At 32.0% G+C, this 15,519-nt stretch overlaps 1 protein-coding gene across 1 annotated transcript in view; it reads left to right on the top strand.

The window, feature by feature from the left end:
- The window catches only part of LOC143194844 (uncharacterized), a 32,433-nt gene that overhangs the window by 13,944 nt on the left and 2,970 nt on the right, over positions 1-15,519 (top strand). The window contains exons 2-4 of the mRNA XM_076401582.1: positions 10,245-10,362; positions 10,443-10,643; positions 10,698-10,869. Of these exons, the coding sequence (XP_076257697.1) occupies positions 10,245-10,362; positions 10,443-10,643; positions 10,698-10,869 (491 nt within the window). The remainder of the gene's footprint in view (positions 1-10,244; positions 10,363-10,442; positions 10,644-10,697; positions 10,870-15,519) is intronic.

Raw genomic sequence — 15,519 nt, forward strand, 5'->3', positions numbered from 1 at the left:
CGAAGCAAAGTACCAGTAAAAATACTAGTTATTATATACCGTTTGAAGAAACTCAACATTCTAAATTTTTTAACCGAAAAAGTCTTCAAGATCTGCTCCTGCATTGGACCTCACAAAAAGTATAAATTAGCAAAAAAAAACAAACATTAAAATCAGGACTTAATTTTGCCAAAGCGTATGTGAATTTCATTCTAACTAATAAATAAACATAAAACCGTGTCCATTTTGTATAATAGACCTAAGATCGTGTTTAGAGTTTTTTCTATTTTTTTCAAACTTTACAATATTCAATTAAATTCTAATAAGCGTTTGCTAATCGTTTATTTTAATAGAACCAGATGACAAGCTGAATTTTTATTGCACTAACCATTATCAAACAATACTTTGTCGTACAGTCGCAGTTCCTTTCGTAAATAATTAATTCATTTATGATAATTTCATGTAGAGGCGATAATATATTTTTAGAAACGACTTTCAAGTGTGCTGTGAAAAAAAACAACAACTTTAATCCACCCGCGCATCTTTTGTTTATTCTCGAGAGAGTCATTGTTCATTGCAGGATAACGTAAATATATCAAATAATATTTTTGTTGTCAGAAATGCACTCAGTTCGAAATTTATTTACCTCCAAAGGAAACTAGTTAATAAAACGCTCAGGTGTCTTATGTAAATCTACGTCATATCGCCGCTAATTTACAAATTTCAACGATATATCTTAGATGTTATTTTGATGGTTTTTTTCTATTTCATTTGATTAAATTATAATAAGCGTTTGTTTTAATAATACCAGCTGACAACCTGATATATTATACCATCAAACATTACCGAACAATACATTTGTATTGTATAACCGCAATTATGCTAATATAAAATATAGAAGTGATGATACATTCTACGAAACAACTTTCAAATGTGCTCTGAAACAAAAATACTTCAATTGCGTCCGCGCGTCGTTTATTTTTATCGTTTATATTATACTTTTCGATCAGTTTCATAAACTAGGGCAAATTTTATTGGTGAATGGCATTCGGATTTTTTCTCCTCAATAAAAGATGTGTTTCTGTAAATGAAGATTATTCCAGCACGTGTAGACTTTTTTTAGCTAATTTTATACATGGTAATGTTATTGACCTCCACAGACAAGAGATAGGTAATTATATATTTTGTGAAATATACGGGTGTTGCTCTATAATTATGTCCTAAAATAATTCCAATTAAAAGAAGAAAGAAACATTCTAATTGTTCCTTCTAAATAATCCCTAAAAGTTTAATTAATAAAAGAAATTCAAAATATTTTAATGTTTCGACTTCACTAGACCCAATGCTTCAGAAAACCAAATAGCAAGGCTACGTAAGTTACATAACCTCTCAGGAGATCAAAGTTTACGATGGCAATTGATGAACAACACTCAAACTACTTTTCAAACTTTAATTAGAAAAATCACGATCTATTCTAAATCATGAAAATCATTTTGTAATACTGACACAGTGCCTTATCGAATTGGTGATTAATGATAGTACTTACTAACTGTTAATAATAGGTAATTAAACATCAAAAATTTGGAGATCACAGTCTATGCTGGATAAAACATGCTAAACTAAAAGTCACCCAAAAAACAATTAGACCAAATAGAATTGGTATACTAATTGGGAACAACTTGGGTATTAAAATAACTTTAATTACTTAGAAACTTAGAGAGGAATAGGATTCCTACATCTCTTGACAGAACACAGTCATGGTAAATGTATGAACGTTGCAGATGCAGACTTTGATTTATAGTATCCGCTTACAGATCGTTTGTGAATGAATTGTGACGATATATTTTTGTATTTTAGTATAAAATCTTGTAATATCAATTTAAATTTGATGACAGTGCATTTTTTAAGACTTTGCATACGATATCCGACCATTTATAGTCGTTTTTGTTTATAAACTTGAACCAAAACGTGAATCAGATTTGGTTATGGTTTGGAAGTGATTTCGCCATATTTTGGTTAATTATTTATTTTAAATGAGTAATAAAATTAACTGGTTATACTTGCACGACCTGTTTCTTACCAACGTTATGAGTCAGTTATTGTACTTTTATATATCAGAAGGTTGTCTTTAAATAATAGCACTCTTAAATTGATATTACACATTCATAATTAACATTTGCAATATTCCTGCTAATATATTCAATGTTGTGCTTAGAAAATTACAAAGTGAATGTGCTTACAAAGGATGACCTAAAATTTAAATAAGAATAGAATTTTGCGCCACATTTGGAAGTTTTGATAGTTCGAAAAACAAGTTGAGTCGTTTGACAGCTGGCCTTTTCGTTAGAACTCACATATTTTGTTGAAAATATGGTGGAATATGAATGACTGTCCACAAAAAATGTACGATTATAAAATTAGGATTTAGAGTCTACTTTTTACCAACTAGGGTTGATTAGCATTAAATTTATTGACTGACAAGTTACCAACTTGGAGATATATATTTGAACAATCCAGTTTTACCCAGTCTGGTTACTGACGTGACTGCAATGACGTAGTTAGCGCCTTAGTTTTAAAAATAATTCTAAATTCCACAACTACAAATTGTTGCATATTGAAATGAAGAGGCTGAATTATTCCCATCGCATCTGACATGGAACAACACTCATATATGGAGCACTACATATCGGTGTAAATTTGCATTAGACATTCTGACATGTAAAAGATCACTTCAGTAAGTGATCTACTGTACAACTTATAATCTAAATCTTTCTAAATACTAATAATTCTAAATACTCTTCTAACTTATTTTAAAGTATATTCTACCTTATTCTAAAACCTATTATAGCTTATTCAAGATATTATTAAATCTCACTCTATATGTCTATTAATCAGTTCGTATAGTTCGTTGCATTTGAGCCTATGCACTACATTGTCATCGCGCACATTTAACTGATTGGCGAATGCATTGGGATGCACTAATAGTCTTTCAGAGTACTTCGCCAACACTCCGAATCACACTCGTTATGGGTTCTATGGGGATATTGCGCTGAATCAGCTTGTTGGACACGTAATAAGGGTCATCGACGATGACTCGCAACACTTTTTTCTGTAACCTCTGGGGGACATCTAGGTTTGCTAGTAGTACCCCACAGTTCAATACCATAGGTCTAAATGGGCCTAAGTATTGACTTATACAGTAAAAACTTGTTATCTAATGATAATTTAGATTTACGCCCTATCAGCCAGTAGATTTAGTTTAGTTTAACCCCAACCTGTTTGCGTTTTGTCACTGTAAATTTTTTCGATGTCAAGCATCGATCGAAATGCATTCCCAGATATTTAATGTTATCCGCTTGCGGAAGTTCATGATTATTCAATTTTACTGAGGGACATGTTCTTCTACAAAGATTGGATATATAGACGACAAGCATTTAATGATCCAATACTTTAGTGTTGGTTTGTATATTTATTAAGGAAGAAAATAATCAGGATAATTTAATAATTCTAGTTCAGTTTTATTCATTTATAAAATAAAAATGTCCTATATACGGGGGTAGATGCTTACTGCGCGAATTAGATGCCGAAATGATAATTGGAGTCGTGGGATAGTTGCCCTGAGATAAAATTGTGAATATTCTGAGCTTCTTAATTTTAATCGATATTAACTAAATGATAAGATAAAAAAATTATAAAAATAATCATTTATTTTTATAATAATGTATTTGACCAAACAATATTTTAATTTTTCAGATGGCACAATCATATTTGACAATTACTTACTTCAGATACTCTTTTATTAACATAAATTATCACAAATTTTTACTATTATTTGTATCACCACCATGTGTAATTTACCACCAATTTTTCAAATAGATTGTATTGGAAAAAAATGTTATTGCTATTACTTGATGCATATATAATTTTTTAAAAAACTAGTTGCTTTATATTATCAAAAGTTCCGGGCGCATAAACCTAAATCCAGTACACTGCCGTCGCGTAAAATGGCAACGCAAGTGAAGTACACGGCATTCGCTGGTGGGAAGGATGGGTAAGCTTACAAAAGGTAAAACACTGCGGACTTGGTTTCCGTAGAAGTCGCTACATGCTATCCTCCATGGTATCTATCCAACATTTACCCTACTATCAAAATTTCTGTATCTGACAACTTGTATTCACATATAATTATTATTAAATTAAAATAGTTTATTCTTGCTCCACAGAGCAGGTTAATAAAAGGCTATATTTTTGTAATTATAATTGCGTGCTGACAAAAAAACAACAACATAAATACAACTTACTCCTTGGCATGGTTTATAAAGAAACTAGTTAGTGGTTTCTCTGAATAGGAAGCGTAGATCATGTTGTTCGGTATCTCGAAGAATTTTTTAAACTGCGATCTACAGTAGCGGTCAAAGACAATCATTATAGAACAAAGTAAATTGCTATTGTTGTGTTGTTAGTATTCCTTGATCGATACCATTAACATACTGGCTCTTGCGGCTTTTTATAGCAACGTTGTTATTACTGAACGTAAAACGTTTCAATTCGCGTCTAGACAAATAAATAACGATTAAATGTAATCACTTTTATCTGGTATTAAGGGTAAATTTTTTTATATATGTCGACCTTTTTTTATTCCAATATTTAACTGTTTTTCATAAAAATACTTTATCGTGTTTGTTGATGTAGAGGAGTGTAACATTTAATCCCCTTGTACATAAATTACCATCTATTACATAAATTACCAGTCGTATAACATGTATCCAATATTATTAGTTACTTGTATTTATCCAGATATTTTTTTTATTTTAAAAGGGCGAGAAATGAGAACAATTGATGCAATATGTTTATATATTACCATTACTAAATAACATTAAAAATAACGTGTCTGCTTTATCCGGCTTACCAAATTAGATTTAGGACCTGGACAGAGTTAGAAATGGACAAGACATTTGGCAGAAAAAATTTTTTTTCAGTTATGTTTCTAGATGTGGTCCAAGTACTTGATAATGTATATCTCTAAGACTTCGAATACATGCTAGCGAACATATTACTGATTAGATAAGCCGGATGTTCAAATACTACATTTCTCATCATCACTTTAGAATATAGGGCCTCGAATATTCACATATGAAATCCATGCATGCATGTAATGGACTTTGGACCAATATTATACTTGCTTGATACCAGTAATATACGTATTTTTTTTTCAAATTTCAATTTTCAATTAGCAGACACTCTAAAGATATCAACTGACGGTTTACATCATATCATTCACAAATATTTGGGTATGAGAAGGCTCTGTGCAAAGTGGGTGCCGCGCGAGCTCACTTTTAACCAAAAACAACGACGAGTTGATGATTCGGAGCAGTGTTTAAATATGATGCATAATAAAGCATAATAAACCAAAGTTTTTGCGTCGATATGTGACAATGGATGAAACATGGCTCCATCATTTTACTTCGAAGTCCAATCGACAGTCATCCGAGTGGACAGGACACGATAAACCCGCTAAAAAGCGTGGGAAAACTCAACAGTCGACTGGCAAAGTTATGGCGTTTGTATCTTGGTATGCGCATTGAATAATTTTCATTGACTACCTTGAAAAAGGAATGACCTTCAACAGCAACTATTACATAGCGTTATTGCACCATTTGAAGGACGAAATCGTCGAAAAACAGCCGCATTTGAAGTAAAAGAAAGTGCATGAATTGGGTTTTGAATTGCTTGCTCATCCACCGCATTCTTCAGGTCTGGCCCCCTGCGACAATTTCCTCTTCTTAAATCTTAAAAGAATGCTCAGTGGTAAGAAATTTTGGTCGAATGAAGAGATGAACGCCGAAACTGAGGTGTATTTTAAAGCAAAAGGCAAATCGTATTGCAAAAATGGTATCGAAAAGTTGAAGGGTCACTATAATCAATGTATCACCCTTGAAAGGAATTATGTTGAATAAAAAAAACTAATTTTGCCAAAAAAATTTGTTTTTACTATGGTAGGCCAGGGATTTTTTAATTGACCTGTGATATACATTATCGCTGTCATCTTCCAAATATCACATCACTTAATCTAGGCTTTGAACATTTTTTTCTTGTTTCACAGAGAAATCTTCATCAGAATCGTCTTCATTATTAGACAAGTTTTGTAGCAGTCTTTCTATTTTGATTGTTGTCATATGTAGTTCGCAGTCACCATATTTTTCACTTTTTTGCATTTGGCAACTCTACAACTTAACTCTCCAATCTTTTCAGAGGAAATCGAAGAACCATGCTTTTTAATCATTTACTAGAAATAGCAAAAATACATACTAATCCTACTAATATGTTTTACGATAACTTCGACTGTCTTTTTGGATTATCCTGCGTCTGCTTCATCATCAATAACACCATTTGTATCATGTTGAAGATCAACGAATGTGTTTATCTATCACTTAGCCAGTTGGCAAAATCACTCGCTTTCGTCACTATTTAAAGCACTAAACGTTCGAGTCACTGTCTTGTTGGAAATTCAGCCGCCAGTAGTAAAGATGCCGAATCAGGTGAACAACTAAAGCCATCACTAATGAAATATCGCTCATCACTTTTCAATTATGAGATCGGATAGATTTATCGATAAACCATAGAAATAGAAATAGCCAGAAACCAAGGTACATCAGTCAATTTTTCCGATTAAATATAGACTTTACAACGTCCCTGACATTGTATTAGTCAAATCGAATGCTTCATATCGTTAATTGGAGGTACCGCCAAACCTATTTGAGTAGGGTTTAAACCAATTCCATGTCTTCTTTATTCATCTAATTACGATGTTGGTTTCTTTGACCTAGGCAATATAATCTTTCGGGATAATAATCACATTTCAAAGACTGGATATTTTTCACTAAAATAACATCACTGTCTTAAGATACATTACTATTTTGTAACTTAATAATCATATTTCAAGGTATTGTTTGTAAAGTCTTCAATTTCCTCTTGTTCATATTGTACAAACATTACTTTTAAAACAACCCTCATAATAATTTATAATAATTTACTGTTTGAAATTTAATATAAAATCAATTATTAATTTAAACACCTATTAACGGTTATATTATTCGGTTAAAAATGTAAGCCTAAAAATACAAATTAAACGAGCCTTCGTGTTTTCATTGTTTTTATGACATTTTAATTATTAGTTTCAAGAAAGTTTATGCAACGAGTAATTTTAGCAAATTACTCGATCACTCCTCTACACCCGGATCACTAAAACAACCGACAAATATTAAATATCACATTCCATTAAATGAGGATATTCTTCTAAAATAGCGTGATGATCTAAAATTACACCAAGAAAAGAAGATAATAAAAGAACCAAGGTATAAGCGAGAAAGTCACAACATGCATTCTTCAAGGCAATCGTGCAGAGTTGCATTGTTTATTTAATAATAAAAAGCTTTATTAATTGTGTAGTAGGTTTTATTATTTTGTACATATTTTTGCAATTTATTTTAATGTTTCTATTGTTGTAATGAATTTACTATTTTCCGTTTAATATTTATAATTTTTATAACCTAGTTCTCACTTTTCGTTTATTTTTTATAAGCTGTGTTATTTGGTTATATACAACAAAATGATTAGCCCTAAATTTGGCAACAGGTAATTCGAGTAGTGAAGTTCCAATGAGCACTTAGAATTATCCGTTTAGTCTAAGTTACGCAAATTAAGATTAAATAAACAAAAAATATATAGAATAAATCGTTGCTACAGCATTCGGAAATAGCTCAGGCATAGCTTTATTATTCTTATAAGAAACCAAAACATAACGTTGCTAAGTACGTCTTGAAATAAAGTGGCTTCTGTAACCAGGCTGGGTAACACCGGATACCTTGTGGAAATACTTTCGGAATACTTTCGAATTGGTCACTTATCAATCGGTATATTGTTGAGGTACAGTGGCAAGTTTCAAACTTCAAAGTTTTTTTTCAAGTACGCTTTTGAGAATGGAGAAAAATAATGGAATATTGCGCTAAAATAATTAAAATAAATTAAGTGCCGATCGCAAGTTTACAAATTCTGATCAACTTTTAGGACCGAGCAGATGAGAACTAGTCTTAACTTTAATTGAGGGCCTGAACTGAGCTCTTCTATCCGTGTGTCAAGATCAGTTCTAATTTTCGAGTTCGCGCATGGTGGCAGCACTGCGCTTTATAACCGCTGTCAGTTGTGATGTGCCTCGTAGGTCTTAGAAAAGGTCGAAACACTGGTGCCATCCTTTTAGACGTTTTCAAAGCTGTTCAAAGATCAAGTTTGTTAATATTCAAAGCGAAACAGCTTGGCCTACCGAATGACCTAATCTACCTGATAGACTGATACTTGGACGGTAGGCCCTTTCAAGTGAGGATCGGTGACACTGTCTCCTCTCGAAAACAAATCTCCGCAGTAGACTGCAAGGTGCTCCACTAGTCCCTGCCTTGTTCAACCTGTACATGGCTGATTTCCCACTCCACGAACATTCCCACACAGCATTTTATGTAGATGATACAGCTTTCTTAACAATCGGTTACAATCCCGAAGCTATTCGCAACAGATTCCAACTCAAACTGAACCAGGCGATTGCGTAGTACAAATTCTGGCGGCTGCAGATAAATCCGAGCAAAACTCATGTTATTCTGTTCCACCGCAAGAAGGAGTTTCACGCCTATCGCCTCCAAATCGATAAATATATACCCTATCCCCTGGCTCCAGAAGGTATCAACCTAGGATGTGCAGCTCGACCGCATGTTCCAATTCACTTCCCACTCCTCTGCAGAAAAAGTAAACTCCCAATCCCCCAGAAAGTGACTCTACAAAATGATAGTCTGTGCAGTCTGCCTCTTCTGAGCACAGGTGTGATACAGTTCTGAGAGACAAAATACTTCAAGTGTACAAATCCAAAAAAGTCCGCGCGTTACTTAATGCCCTGTGGTTTATGAGGAACGTCACTATTCACCTCGAATTAGGCATCTCGTTCGTGAAGAGTTTCACGAACACACTCAGTGTAAGGTTCTCCCTAGGCGCCTTAGATCACGACACATCTTAATAAAATCACTACACATCGACAAACCTCGGTAGATAACCAACTATGACAATCCTAGTCGTAACCCAGCAAAAAACAATTTGGTTCTAGCTGGTCATTCTGGAACAAGATCAAAAAAAGTGCTTCGGACCATGTTATATGTCTGTTAAACAAGCAACAGCGCGGGCTTTCGTGTTTAAAAGTGTTATTCACAAATTTCTCACCAATTTTCTTTGTAACCAATCACCGGATTACCAACCGGTAATCGACAATTTGTTGCGAAATTACCACAAGATTGGGGCTCGAAGGTCTCTCTGTCTGAAACTTGTTCTGCATTCAGATCTTGAATTTTTCCCACAAAACTTGCGCGATACGGGTGACATACCAGCGAGGATACCAGGATTTTGGGACGAAGACATTATCAGCGATTATTGTTAATGGTCATAAATAGTAAAATTATATTATATTTATTAATTGAATATTTAAAAAACTAGGCCCAATTTCCACAAACGGGCTGCTGATTTATATTCAGCCGCCAATATACCTTCTATATATTATGGTTCCGCAGGTTCAGAATTATGTATACTTGTGCATTAATATGGACAAATATGCCACAAATCTGTCAAGAACGATTTACACAAATCTGGATATAACAATAAACTCAATGTATGACTTCTTCATAAACTGAACACAAAAATTTACACTTTGTAATTTGCCCCGCGCCATTGCAATATAATGAAATGAAATCATATCTGACCAGCGTCATAACTCTTAATGAATAATTAATAATGTAATGTGTAAAATAAATTAATAGTGACAAGCAACTAAACACCCTAAATAGGAGATGTGTTTTAATCTACTATGCCAGCTTCTTTAATGACCATGCATTCAAATAATTTGGCGATCATACATGATCTCATAACTCCTTGCATTTAAAATAGTTTCATCTCCATATCCATTTGGATCCGCCATATCACAAGCACTTGATTTGGATGTTTTGTTCTATCTGTTAATTATATATTAATTATATCACACTATAAACATTGACCGAGATATAAAATAAAGGTTCATCACTTGGAATTACGTATAGACAAATTCAAGCATGTTCTTTGTATTTTAGTAGCCTGTGGTTTAACAAAATGTAACAATATACTAAATATTTCATGTGTTTTTTATTAACTATATTGTAGATATAGTTTTTTAAAGAACTAACAGTAACTTTTTATTTCAGTATATAACACTTATCAAGGCAGTTTCAACAGAACGTAACTGGAAGGGTGTTTATCTTCCCCCGCCTGATCCATACTATGGCACCCCATATCCTGAATATCAATATCGACATTATCGAGGTATATTTTATACATATATATATATATATATATATATATATTGAATATTACCATAATTTATAATTTTTTATTATTTTTAGACCACAAACATTATAACCCACCTGAAAAAATGCCATCACCTCAACCGATGACAGCAACCAGAAGCAACATAAAGACCACCACGAAACCACCAGAGGCGATGGGTGAAGAAGATGTTCCAAACTATCCATACGAGGATATTCGTAAATTTTTGGAAGCCAGTCCATTCTTGAAACAATATTTTGAGGAAACCATAGAAATTGGTATAACATTTAGTCATTTGATTAATAAACGTTTTAAGTTATATCAATTTAAAGGTAACCGACAAGGAATACCAGATGAGTTAGAAGGAGCTGAAAGTTTATGTCGGACTCAGACGATAAAAATTCTCTATCCCAAGAAGTTGAAGAATATTCAAGACACAGAAGTATTAGTAATAAATGACGATAAAAATTACAGACAAGCCATAGAGTACAAAAAATGTGTGAGGTAAGATCTTTAATGTAATCTTTTGTATTAATTACAATAAAATGTAATCTTATATGATAATTTAAATTTATTTCGAATTAATGTTAGTGAATCATAGTAATCTTACCTTCTATTGTATTATTACTTGAGCTTATATAGATGTATATAACTCTAAAAAGAAATGTCCAGGATATTAAATGAATAACCTAGCTTTTTATTCTAAAAATTACTTTATTTTCTTAATTGCGATATATACCAATGATCTGTGATACTAGTACCTAAAATTAAGAATATTTAATCTAAACACGACATTTTGAAACATGAGAAGAATACTAGAATTAGAAGTTGGAGGTCGGCATGTTAATATTAATGAGTTCTAATTACACTTATACAATACTTAGTTTAGTACACTTTATTTTGCTTACTATAATACACTACATAACTTCACTGACTTGAGCTTGAGATGTATGACCAAGTATGCTATCTTGATGAAAATTGATCTTCAATAAATAAAGTTTTATTAATTATTATATTTAATTAATTAATAATCTGATTTTAATATTTTACGGATTTCGAGGTAGTCAACAAAAAAAATTCCCTTTGAATCCACAAAAACTGATCGATTATTAGCTTTTTATTTTCATCCAGAATCATAATGACAGATCCAAGCCTCATCTTTGGTGATGAAACGTCATCAAAATAATTATTTTAAAGTCGCGCTCGAATATATTTTATTCATAAAACAGGTTAATTGAAAAGACACCGGCCTGATACATAGATGGCGATACTAGAATTAAATCCGTATTTTTTAGTTAGCCTTAACCTTCAAAACATTCCTGTATAAATTTGACAGCTGTCGGATTATTAGCTGGTGAATTATAGCATTTTGAGTGAAGCAACTTTTATTATTGCGAAAAAAATTGATAAAAAGGAATTTCGCGTGTTCATAAGATATGGCTTTTTGAAGGGAAAAATTACAGTTGAAGCAAAAACTTGGCTTGATGCCGAGTTTCTGGACACTGTCCCAGTAAAATCAACCACCAACATGGCTCCATCGTTTCACTCCGAAGTCCAATGGACAGTCATCCGAGTGTACTGCATACGATGAACCCGCTCCAAAGCGTGGGAAAACGCAACAGTCGGCTGGCAAGGTTATGGCGTCTGTATTTTGGGATGCGCATGGAATAATTTTTATTGGCTACCTTGAAAAAGGATGGACCATCAACAGCGACTATTACATAGCGTTATTGGACCATCTGAGAGACGAAATCGCCGAAAAATGGCCGCATTTGAAGAAAAAGAGAGTGCTGCTTCACCAAGACAATGCACCGCTTCACAAATCAGTACAAATGATTCCAAAAATCCATGAATTGGACTTCGAATTGCTTCCTCATCCACCATATTCTCCAGATCTGGCCCCCAGAGACTATTTCCTGTTCTCAGATCTCAATAGAATTAGCTCATAAATCTCAATAGATAGCTCGCTGGGAAGAAATTGTCGTCGAATGAAGAGGGGATCGCAGAAATTGAAGCCTATTTTGAAGCAAAGGACAAATCGTTCTTTAAAAATGGTATCAAAAAGTTGGAGGGTCGCTATAACCAGTATATCATCCTTGAAGGGAAGTATGTTGAATAAAGAAAACTAATTTTGTCAAAAAAATATGTTTTACTATGATACGCCAGGGACTTTTCAAATGACCTTTTAACTAAAGACACCCCTTTTAATATGATATTTAATTTAATATTTAGTAAAATATACCATTATAAACAATAATCTAGATTATCAGATATATATTTTTGGTATTTACTAAATTGTTTAATATTCACCACTACATTAAAAACAAATTACTTAACATATATAAGTATGACGAGAAGAGTAAATATCATCATGTCTAATATAATAATAGTTTATATGCGATTAACAAAATGTTAAAAATGATTAAAAAAATGTTAACATGAATTACAGCGCTGAATTATTGTTGATCTAATATTTATTAAATTAATTTAAATTATAATATTAAATTAAATTAAACTCTTCAAAACATTACCTTTTAACTAAGGAATAATTTAATAAGATGATTGATAATATAAAGTGGTTCCGAAATATTTATATCTAAAATGCAAATATGTAAAAGACGACGCTTGCTGCCCTTATATGGAATTACTAAGATATTACAAAAAAATAGCTACGGCAACAGTCTAGTGCACGCTCTTTTGTCACGATTCGTCTTACCCAGTTAGAACAAGGATGTTTAATTATAACCTTTAATTTCCTTTTACTGGCCAGAGAAAGAAAGCTAAAAATCTCATAGATGTGCTTTGAATTTGATTGTGTTTCAATTTTTTTTTCGAAAAAATGCGGTTAAAGGAAATGGGATGCTATCGTTCATCCAATAAATCTTTAGTATTTCGCACAGCTGAGATAATTGACAAGATTGCGGTTTAAAATGTCACCAAGGCGTTAGGCTTTCTTGGAGACTCTCTATATAATACTAAAATGTAAACAAGACGTAAGAACCTTACTCTATATTATACATTCCACTACTAGATTAAATCCAGACGAATATGGCCAAGACTTCATGATACAAGCCAACAACTTGAACATAATTGTTAACAGGCTCGTATGAAATTTCAAATTTCAATTTATTTTAATGACTTTTGAAAGAAATTTTAGCATGTAAAAACATCAAGTCACTCCAAACAAACAGTATTTTATTAGAAAAATATTGGGCTTTAATTTAATCAAAATAGACACTTTCAGAATTGCAATCTTGGAGTAATATGAACAAAAACCAGCTATCTATTAGCAATGATTTATACTAATCATTGAATCGAAACAGTTATAATCATGGAAGCAGTAATATTAAAAAGCTAAAATTATTAAAACATGATTAATAGTCAATTGTCCCTTTTTTAATATTAATATTTAATTAGTTGTATGGTTGGTAGATCACTTTATTCGGCCATAACCAATTTTGTTACAGCTCGATGATTTTATTATTATTTTTAAAGAATATATCGAGGTAACATAGAAAATAAATGAAGGTAATTTAAAACTCTTAAACTCTTGGTCTAGGGCTATCGATAATATTAATCCATGTCTCTTTCATGCAACTTCTCAGTGAAAAAGAAATTCGCTACAAAAATCTGAGAGGAATTCGTTCACCATTAATTCAATAATCATGCCCAAGCCTTTGGAATTTGCGTTGCAATTGTTCGTCAACTCTGCACTGATTATCGCACTCAATCGAATGACTAATAGGCACTCTCAGACACACATATACGATTTGCCTTAAACAAAAAAAAACTTACCGATCTCAAAATGTAACAGTATCCTGATATTGCAGCTATTGGTAAAATAAGCCTTTAAAGTTTTAATCTTAATTTTAATATGTCCCCCCAACCATATGCATCATCTTAGAGAAGAAAAATACTCTACAGCTTGGTCGAATCGGCTAATTAGATCAGACGTAGATGAGTAAGAAAATGTTCTCCTGTTTTACTGATACCGAATACTTGATCTAACTGGATGTTTTAGAGTTTGAAATAGCAGGCTAAGTCTGTTGTCAATGCTTTAGTCATTTTATTTCTTCATAGCGAACAATTTCATAAAAAACTCATATTTGGACACCGACAATATTAAAATTAAACAAAAAGTATGTTTATATTAAATATTCGTAACATCTCTCTTAAAACCAACCTTATATATAGCGCGGAAAGTGTTTCTATAATACCACTCCAGAGATAATTTCTTTCAATTTAATTTCTTCTATGAAAATGAGTCATAAATATTCATTAGATTCGTGTCGATTAGTTGGCTGTTGATTATATAGTCAGCGTGTTTCCTAAAGAGAAAAACCTCACGATTTAAATATTGGTAATTTAATTCGGTTGAATATACGAATGAAATCTCTCATTTTTACACTATTAATTAATTAAATAAATAGAATAATGTTTACAGTAAGCTACAAGAGTTTAACGTCCCTAAACAACGGATTACTTCTAGTTTCACTAAAAAGTAATGAATAAGGAAAATATAATTTTGAAAATCAGTTTTTGTTTAAGATCTAAAATTTAATAAAAAGACAATTCAATTTTATTTGAATAAGAGCAGTGGAATTTATAATGTACCAAATTAGACTAGTTTGTGAACTACAGAGCCTAAGAACTGAAGCTCATTGAGAGAAAATTTATTCTTCCAACGGACCAAGCGCTGGATTTTTATACAAAAAAGTTATTCGTTAATTTAAAATAAACAAGAAATTAATTAGTAAAAGAATCATCTGGTAATGCATCCTACATATATATTTACTATATTAATATTAATGATATTCTTATTCGTCTTGCGGTCAGGTAAGGAGAAAAACCGCAAGATATTAATATGTTAATACCATACCTATCGGATGAAATATTATTAAAATACCATAGAAAATATAATAGCAATTTAAATAATAATATTAAACCATAACGTACCTTACGACAATACATCATGCAATATTTACCACAAAGAATTGGTTGAATGTGAAACAATAAAGTGTTATTCATACATCTGTAGTTTCAGCATTTTAAGTTGAATACATAGAATTACTGAACTAATAACAAATCTAAAACTCGTCAGTAAATTAGTCAAACTATCCATTATAAAAATAAACAAACAACGTGTTTTAATAA

Source organism: Rhynchophorus ferrugineus, unplaced genomic scaffold (genome assembly GCF_030347505.1).
Source record: "Rhynchophorus ferrugineus isolate W39M unplaced genomic scaffold, kcgeb_rfMv2 rfM4, whole genome shotgun sequence".
NCBI lineage: Eukaryota > Metazoa > Arthropoda > Insecta > Coleoptera > Curculionidae > Rhynchophorus > Rhynchophorus ferrugineus.